At 41.3% G+C, this 10,105-nt stretch overlaps 1 protein-coding gene across 1 annotated transcript in view; it reads left to right on the forward strand.

Annotated features, from left to right (window-relative positions):
- The window catches only part of grk3 (G protein-coupled receptor kinase 3), a gene marked incomplete at its 3' end in the record, with an annotated part of 72,889 nt that extends 65,441 nt beyond the window's left edge, over positions 1-7,448 (forward strand). Inside the window, exons 9-11 of the mRNA XM_034079802.1 lie at positions 3,693-3,792; positions 4,758-4,836; positions 7,279-7,448. Coding sequence (XP_033935693.1) covers positions 3,693-3,792; positions 4,758-4,836; positions 7,279-7,448 — 349 coding nt within the window. The remainder of the gene's footprint in view (positions 1-3,692; positions 3,793-4,757; positions 4,837-7,278) is intronic.
- Positions 7,449-10,105: the final 2,657 nt, after the last annotated feature.

Consider the following 10,105-nt stretch of genomic DNA (forward strand, 5'->3'; position numbering starts at 1 on the left):
GTCAGGAGGGCGTTTCCCCGACGACAGGTGTTCTTGCTTTCATAGCTGACGGAGCATTCTTACTTTACACGACACTGTTCAACTCTTCATCCTGCTTCACTCTTTCACTAAACAACCGCGGATGTCTTGAGAGACTCTTTCGCTAAAGATTTTGAAGATATCCGCGTTCTTGTGACACGTAAATACTGCGCTTCCTGTGTGTTGGTGCCGAGTGGTTGTTTAGTTCACCTCAGAGGTCTCGGACTGCGTTCACACCGACCCAAACGAACCGCACCAAGAGGCTAAACGCACCAGGGTTCGATTCAACCCGACGACACAAGGCAGGTGTGAACGCACCCTAAGAAGCAGAAAGAAAAATTAAAGATACAAAAATTATAAAAATAACACAATTTACAAAACACTCATCCTGTAACAGCTCGGAGGATTTAGCAGCCAGGTATATATTACAGTTATTAACGGCTAATATATTAGGGGTGGGAATCACCAGGCTCCCCATGGAGCTATATACGTTTCCATCATTCAAAAAAATACAATTTATTTGAAAGTTTTTATCCTGAACTTTGAAAAATACAATGATGTATTCAAAATAAAAATAAGTATTTGAAAAAAGTAATCGGGTTGAATATTATTTTGATTCAGTTCAGCAATTTTTTGGAATACATTTTTTTTTATATTTCACTTTTATACACATTTTACGGAGCCCCTAAAGCATTAGCATCATGGTCGCACTCAAAGGGCCGGTTTTATATATAAGAATAAATATATAAATATTTAATATATATAAAATAATGTATTATATTACATGATTGCCTCTGCATTGGATTATTATCGGATAGGGTAATAACTTCATTATTAACTACGTCTGAAAGCAGAAGTCTAGGGTAAACAATTGCAAGTCTCTTCAGTGCGCATGTCACAAAATGATTTAAAAAGATAAATACGTGACATTTTGAAAGAAGTCAAATTCCGAGAAAAAAGTCTAATTTGAGATGCATTGTGGGACATGTAGTTTATGGGCAATGTGCTTCTGTAAAGCGGCATGTAATCATATAATAAACATATTATATTCTTTGCAAGCTCTTGTGGGGCCACATGAAATGAAGTCGTGGGCCGGATTTGGCCCCCGGGCCTTGAGTTTGACCCCCCTGCCCTAAAGGGACATGGGAAAAAAAAAAGAGAGAAAAGAATTTGTTTTGGAGAAAGTCAACGCTGCGCCAAGGAGGAAGTGGAAGAGACAACCATTTCATTGCAGACTGTTATGTTTACATGGGGAAATGACAGGTCATATATTATTTGAGGGGGGGGGGGGGGGGTGCTAGTGAACTGTCAACGGGGGGGAGCTTCTCAATTCCACCTCTGAGGACCTCTCCAGAGATGCATGGTTGGCGGCTGCTAGCCAGGCCCTCCCGCTTCCATCGCTACATCTGGGACCCAGGAGATGGCGCCATAGGAGGAGACGACCTACCACGCCGGCAATGGACCACACCAAACCGTCTACGAACTGGGGTCGGTCGCTTCAAAACATCGATGAAGAAGCGGGGCCTGGCAGACAGCGCTGCATGCGAGTGCGGTGACCCTGAACAGACAGCCGAACATATAATAACCACCTGCCCTTTATATCGACCACCCTCGGAAGCCAGCCTCTTCGACTTAGGACCAGAGATGCATGCATGGCTACACGACACCGAGTTGGACCTCTGACAGAAGAAGAAGAAGAAGAAGAAGAAGAAGAAGAAGAAGAAGAAGAAGAAGAAGAAGAAGAAGAAGAAGAAGAAGAAGAAGAAGAAGGGAGCCTCGCTGCAGCGCAACTTCAATGATGCCGTTTAAAAACATAACAATTTAAGGGCGGTGCCGGTGTTGTGTCAAATGATGCACCCCCGTCGTGAAATGCACCCCCTGGCCTGCCGTAAAAAGCACCCCCCCAAAAAAGATGCTTCCATTAATCCCACCCTCAAGCACTTTGGAGCGTATAGTTGTAGGACCAGTACCAACCAATGGAGCAAGTTTCATGTATGTGACACGTTAACTGTCAGAGAGAGCAAGGGGTGCAACCAGGCTGTTCATAAAAAGCACCCCCCCCCCCAAAAAAAGATGCTTCTATTAATCCCACCCTCAAGCACTTGATGTAAAAATAAACAATACATTGTAAAGCACAAGTATGCAGACAGGACGTCACAATTAACTGAAAAATAAGCGAGGAATTAATGCAAAATCCAGGACAACACAACGGGGGTGCATCATTTGGCACAACACCGGCCGTCAGCAAACCGAGCCGGTCGTCAACGGCCCTTGACGACCGGCCGTTCTGTGATTCTCCAGATTCTACAGATGGCCAGTCTGCCCAACACACACACACCTCTACACACACACACACACACACACACACACCTCTACCCACAGTGCTTGTTTCCCTTTAAAGCTCGGACATTAATTCATGGATCAAAGAAGACTGGTTTACAGACTCTCCTGTTCTGCCAATCCGGTGCTTAAACGAATAGCTCTGCACCCCTGGTCGAAATGTCCTTAACATTGAGCCTGAGTTCGAAGTATATCTCAAATAATGTCTGCACTGTCGTTTCCCCACGTAAACATAACAGTCTGCAATGAAATGGTTGTCTCCTCCTGTGTGCTCCACTTCCTCCTTGGTAACGCTTTCATGTCCCTTTAGGGCAGGGGTGTCAAACTCAAGGCCCGGGGGCCACATTCGGCCCGCGACTTCATTTTATGTGGCCCCACAAGAGCTTGCAAAGAATATAATATGTTTATTATACGGTTACATGCTACAGAAGCACGTTGCCCATAAACTACATGTCCCACAATGCATCTCAAATATGACTTTTTTCTCAGAATTTGCCTTTTTTTCTTCAAAATATGCATTTTTTCATAGAATTCCTTTTTCTCAGAATTAGATTTTTATTTCAAAATGTCACTTCTATTTCTTTTTTCTCCAGAATTTGGCTTTTCTTTTTAAATCATTTTGGGACATACGCACTGAAAAGACTTGCAATTATTTGCCCTAGACTTCTGCTTTCAGACGTAGTTAATTATGAAGTTATTACCCTATCCGATGATAATCCAATGCAGAGGCAATGATGTAATATAATACATTATTTTATATATATGATATATTTATATATGTATTTTTATATAGTCTTAAAGTTACAACCGGCCCTTTGAGTGCAACCATAATGCCGATGTGGCCCGCGATGAAATTGAGTTTGACACCCCTGCTTTAGGGGCTCTGTAATATTTTGATATTTGAATCGTTATTTTTTTTCAGTTGCAGATTTTACGTTTTCAGATTCGAAACATTAATTGTTTCAGTTTCAAATCCTGTTTTTTCAGGTTTAAAAAAAAAAATCCGCCTTCAGAACTTTTTTTTCCGCTTTCAAACTTTTGGCCCTGATGTTGCTTTGGGGGGGCGGAGCTTACCAAAGAGTAGTTTGGCATCCTGAGTGACAGCCCTCTCTGTGTCATGTTGCCTTCATGGATGTTAGGTAGCGCGAGAAATATAACTCGACACTTTCTATACACAATACTCCCGAGATTGCTGATAGACAAAACTGATACCAGCGGTGATTGATTTCCCCGACCCCTAATATATATATATTATATTGCACATGAAAAAGCATCACTTAAAACACCACAGTTATTCAAAATGTGTGCTAACTGAGTGTGTGTTTGAATGTCAGGTATGCCATGAAGTGTTTGGACAAGAAGAGGATCAAGATGAAGCAGGGGGAGACTCTGGCGCTGAACGAGAGGATCATGCTGTCACTAGTCAGCACGGGGGTGAGTTACAACATGACTCAGGTCACATGACTCAGATCACATGACTCAGATCACATGACTCAGATCATCACCGTCTACTAAGCACTTACAGCTGTGCACCACCAAACTGAAAAACATTGCGTCACGTCGTCCAGATCTCACGTAGAATAGTCCTTAATAAACACCGAAGTGTGCGTCAGGTGATATATGACGGGTTTTTCTAATATTAGCCTGTTAGCTTAGCATTAGCACTGTCAACGCACATTTTTCGACGCACGCAGATATTAATAAATCTACGGTAGCAGAAGATCACCTGTGTTTCATATAGTTTACCTCACTTAAATAATTGGGTTTTTTGGACGTTATGCTACGTTATGTTCCACGTGAGTCGTTATCAGTCCCTCCAAACGTACATTTAGCTAAAGAATTAACCATTTTACCCCAAAGAGGTTCAATTATTTCATATTTTGGAAACAAACCCAGGCATTTTGTCCAGAAAGTGTCATCTGAAATTAGCCTGTTCTTCTTCAGGTGATATATAGACGGGTTTGTCTAATATTAGCATGTTAGCTTAGCATGTTAGCTTAGCATGTTAGCTTAGCATGTTAGCTTAGCACGATCGCTTAATTCTCACTGTCAAATATTACGTAAACACACATTTTTCGATATACGCAGATATAAATGAAGTTGGATTAGACTTCTTCCAGCACGCTTTACATTAAAACCTTACGTACACTTTTCTGACTTTTTAATATATTAATGCCCCCCCCCTGTGTAGTATAAACAGCAGGTTAGAGTATGATGTATTGAAGTGAAATATGAATATTAATGCGTGTTTTTTACGTCATAGTATTAGTTCTTCTCCTAGGATCTACACACTTCTTCCAGCACGCTTTACATTAAAACCTTACGTACACTTTTCTGACCTTTTTTAAGACTTTTATTAAATATTTATGACCCCCCCCCCCCTCCCCTTCTGTGTGCAGGACTGCCCGTTCATCGTGTGCATGACGTACGCCTTCCACACCCCCGACAAGCTGTGCTTCATCCTGGACCTGATGAACGGTATGACCCCAGCTTCCTGTTCATTAACCCCTTCCTAACTCCTTCTGTCAGACACTCGGTGCTCTGAAAGAAGCACGTTGCCCATAAACTACATGTCCCACAATGCATCTCATTTTGTGACATGCGCACTGTAGACACTTGCAATTATGTAATATGATACATTATTATATATTTATATATGTATATTTATATGTTCTTAAAGTTACAACCGGCCTTTGGATGCAACCATAATGCTGAGTTGGACACCCCTGTCTTAAAGGGACATTTTTACAGGGTTTGAGGTGGGGCGATATGAGGTACTTTTCTATAGTCGGTGTACTTTTTTTACCAGCAGGAACTACCGGAGGTACATTTCTGTAGGATGGCAACACCTAAACTTATTTTACATTACATTACATGTCACTTGTTAGACGCTTGTGACTTGCATACATTCAGTACTGTGAGCATTACTCTCGGGAGCAATTTGGGGTGACGTGTTTTCCCAGGGACACAACGACATATCGATTATGGCAAAAATCATAATCTCGATTATTTGGGTCAATAATTGATATCACGATTATTAAAAACGATTATCCATTTATTGAAAAACAAAATTTGAACAGCATGTTTTTAACAGTTGATGAACTTTAAGAATAACTCAACTGAAAAACCAATACAAAAAATAAAATAATCGTTTTATTTCGATTATGTTGTTTTCTTAATCGTTGCAAGCCAAAATCGTAATTGCGATTTAAAATACGATTAATTGAGCAGCCCTAGTTAGGCTTAGAACGTGCTCTCCCCTGATCCGAAGATCAATTTAGTCACCTAACTACACTAACAAGTTTAAAACAGTGCCTTTAAGCCTATTAAAAAAATGTATTATGTTTTAAGTAGTTGCCCCAAATTAACATATTCCATTAAAGGGGACCTATCATGCAAAATGCACTTTGTGATGTCTTCTCTACATCAACATGTGTCCCCGGTGTGTCGGGGAACTCACGCAGCGTCAGGAAATAAACCCCTCTCTCTTCTCCTCCGTACCCAAATCTCTAAAAACGGGGAACAACGGAGCTGATCCAGATTTGCGTCCGATATGACGTAATATCTGAAATGTGGACCCACGGCCCAATCAGAGACGTTGCTATCAGAAACAATGCCCGACTGTTTTGGACGTAATATGGTCGGTTAGCATCGACACTGTGAAGAAGCAGGAAGTAGAAAGGAACTCACCTTGTGGTGTAACCGGGAGAGAGAAAGCCTTTGAGCTACAGGCTGTTCCAGAGAGAACCCTTGATACTTGCCTTGATAATCCATGATAATCCATGATAATCCACGATAATCCACGATAATCCATGATAATCCACGATAATCCACGATAATCCATGATAATCCATGATATGGCGTTTCATCACGGCAGCATTTAGTTTAGACAGTAGCTCAGACCCCTCCTTTTTTATTTATTTTTAAGCACTTTTGAAACAGGAAGTGAAACAGAGGGATATGAGGCATGGCTAGAATTATCTGTTTGGTATTTTGAGCAAAACACTTCATGTTATTTATATATTTGTATATATCTGAGAGCTGTGCTATTGCCTGAAGATAGCATGATAGGTCTCCTTTAAGTGCACTTTAACTATCATTTTAAGTCATTTGGATTATGTGTGAGAAAGTCTCTCTATAACTCCTTACATACATGTTGCTACTTCTCGTTCATTGTTAGCTTTAAATCCAGTCTCACCAAGCTGCCTCTTCTGTACTTAAAACACTGACTGTGGAAAAGCATGGCCGCTTCCCCTTTAAGAGTCTTCCTGCCGCTTACCGAGCTTCATCAGAGCACACAGCCTCACAATCAAAGCGCTGAGTCACTTTTTAAAGTCCTCGCAGTCATCCTGATCAGAGGTGCGGTGCGTCAGATGTTATGAATACAGAGAGGGAAGAGCCTCCCATTGGTCCCCCAGAGAGCGCAGCCTTATTGATTGAGATGGTTCGATGTCATACCGACACATCGTAGACTGCACTAATGCACACAATATCTGTTTGCTTTTTGGTATCACTGCCGAATTGTATTCCATATTTCATTATATTCTAATTCTATGTAAATACTGCTATATTTTTTTATATTTTAATTTGTTTTAATGTTATTATAGTTCAAATATTTCTCTAAATATAAATAAGGTTTTTTGATTCTGGAGGTATTGCGCAATACAGTTATTTTGGTGAATTAACTGTGTGTGTGTGTGTGTGTGTGTGTGTGTGTGTGTGTGTGTGTGTGTGTGTGTGTGTGTGTGTGTGTGTGTGTGTGTGTGTGTGTGTGTGTGTGTGTGTGTGTGTGTGTGTGTGTGTGTGTGTGTGTGTGTGTGTGTGTGTGTGTGTGTGTGTGTGTGTGTGTGTGTGTGTGTGTGTGTGTGTGTGTGTGTGTGTGTGTGTGTGTGTGTGTGTGTGTGTGTGTGTGTGGGGCAGGCGGTGATCTGCACTACCACCTCTCTCAGCACGGTGTCTTCAGTGAGAAGGAGATGCGCTTCTACGCCGCTGAGATCATCCTGGGTCTGGAGCACATGCACAACCGCTTCGTCGTCTACCGAGACCTCAAGGTACGCTTTACCATATTTTATATTTTATATCCATTCGCAGCATTCTATTTCCATTTAAATTACTGCTTTCTTTTATTGCTATTTAACTATTTTATTACGGTGTCCTTAAAGATGTTTTGTTTTATATGTGATGTCTGCATTTTGATTTAAGTTCTGTCCAACTTGTAAAGAAGTCTACAAAGATACCGTATAGTCTGTTGGACCCTGAAGGCAGCATCTCCCTGGTCCAATGGGATGTCTCCATGTGACTATCTGTAAACAAACGGGTTCAAACCAGCCGTGCTTTTAACCCGTTTCTTTGAGAAATGCAACAGAATTTTTATTTTGCGTTATAATCATCAGAACCACCTTTAAGAGATCACGTGTTACTCGGCTTGAGCAAGTGGAGTTTTTAAGATAACTTCAGATTCACTTCGGCGTGTTTTCAACCCGTCTCCTTGAGAAATGCGCCAATATTCCGACATATATATATATTTGTTGTGTTTTTATCATCAAACCCACCTTTTGCGGTGGTGGCGAAGTCGATAGGGACTCGGCTTGGCAACTCGAAGGTCACCAGTTCAAGTCCCGGCAGCGTCTATCGTTTTTCCAACCCAGTTTAGATTGAACCACGCCCACTTCCGCATTACGCAAGCATCGACGTAGCTATATTGGTGGGGGCTCTTTTGCAAAGATAATCAATAACACCACCTGACAGTTGTTGCAGATTATACAGCGTACTTGTTTCTTACACACACGGATGTGCGATGGTCCCACAAAAAAAATATACATTTATTAGGCACTCTGAATAAGGGTAATAATCATGCCTGTTATTAATGTCAAATGTTATATGTTGTATTAAATAACAAAATAGACATTTATAACATATTATAAATGTCTATCTTTAAATAAAATATTAAATAGATACCTTTACATCCGAAACAGAAGGTCAAAACGTTCATATGTTACATGACAAACAAAAAAACGAAACATTATATATAGGCTATATACACAGATGTTTGCTAATGTATCCCTCTGACATCCAGTGTGGTCGTCAGTCATATCGACAAAGAAGCTGTTATATTGTATATTATGCGGCGTTTAAAAGGACGGTATTTCGCTTGTCAGATTCAGATTTCGCGGGTGTGCGGCGTCTGAGGCTATCGCGTAGAGCAGTGCTTCTCAAAGTGTGGTCTGCGGACCACTGGTGGCCCGTGAGCGCCCCCTAGTGGTCCGTGAGTATATTGGTACAATTTCACATTTGAAATAAATTAATTAATTTAAGTTTTCCGCACTCTCGCTGGAATATCTCCGCAATGGAACGAGCTTAAGTTTCACTTTTCATTGCATGACAAAGCCCAGCGCAACACCTTCATCACCCATGTTGCCACTTGTTTGTACCATTTTCAGGCGATTTGTAAAAAACGATATTTTTTTTGGATATTTGTGGAGTTAGGTGGTCCGCGAGTGTTTTTTTATTGGTTAAGTCCTTGGTATGAAAAGGTTTGAGAAACACTGGCGTAGAGCTACGTCGATCCTTGCGTAATGCAGAAGTGGGCGTGGTTACATCTAAACTGGGTTGGAAAAACGATAGATGCGTCCCGGCAAGACCAAGTGCTACCGAGGTGTCCCTGAGCAAGGCACCGTTCCCCACGCTGCTCCCCGGGCGCCGTTCAAAATGGCAGCCCACTGCTCCTAACCCAGGACGGGTCGAATGCAGAGAAACAATTTCCCCACGAGGGATTAATAAAGTATATCCAATCAAAATGTAAGAGATCACGTGTTTCACAGCATGGTGCAATAAGGAACAAGTTGAATAGTTTAAAAAAAAAATCAGAGAACACCGATTGAACCCTGAACATTTCCTGTTGGGCGTTCTGCGTCAGACACCACCCCGTGTCCTTGAGAAATGCACCGACAACTTTTTCAATTTGTTTACGTGTTAAATCATCCAAACCACCTTTAGAGTAGATCGCGTGTTTCACAGCATGCGGCCATCTTGAGAAAGTGGAGTTTTTAGATAATTTCTCAGAGGATTGAGTGATTCTCAAATGGGGGTACGCGGACCCCTGGTGGTACGTTGGGATACTGCAGGGGGTACGTGAAATAAAAAAAAACCGGTTAATTAAAAAAATAATCTTAGTAAAATAGAAAACACAATCGTATATAAAATATTCCTAGAACCACCGAGGGGGTCCTCATATAAACATGTCAAATGTGTGTATTGTATTCTATAGTTTTCCATAATAACACATGACTTAAATTGAAAAACTTCTTGGAAAAATCTGTTTTATAAAAGTGTAATGTTATTTATGAAAATATCCTTAATTTGTTGTAATGCATAACACATCGCGCACTGAGGGAACTATATTGTAATTATTTATATCGGCTGTGTGGATCCGAAGTGTTCGGGGTCGGTCGGGGGGTGCTCGGCTGGGAAGACGTTTCAAAGGGGGAACGCTTCTGAACAAAGCTCTGATCCAGACACGCTTTCAAGAGATCGCATATTTCACTGCTCGCTGCCATCGTCGAGGTTTAGATAAATGATTACAAGATTAACGGATTCATTTCTGTGTGTGTGTGTGTGTGTGTGTGTGTGTGTGTGTGTGTGTGTGTGTGTGTGTGTGTGTGTGTGTGTGTGTGTGTGTGTGTGTGTGTGTGTGTGTGTGTGTGTGTGTGTGTGTGTGTGTGTGTGTGTGTGTGTGTGTGTGTGTGTG

This window comes from Pseudochaenichthys georgianus, unplaced genomic scaffold (assembly GCF_902827115.2).
Source record: "Pseudochaenichthys georgianus unplaced genomic scaffold, fPseGeo1.2 scaffold_728_arrow_ctg1, whole genome shotgun sequence".
In the NCBI taxonomy this organism is placed as follows: domain Eukaryota; kingdom Metazoa; phylum Chordata; class Actinopteri; order Perciformes; family Channichthyidae; genus Pseudochaenichthys; species Pseudochaenichthys georgianus.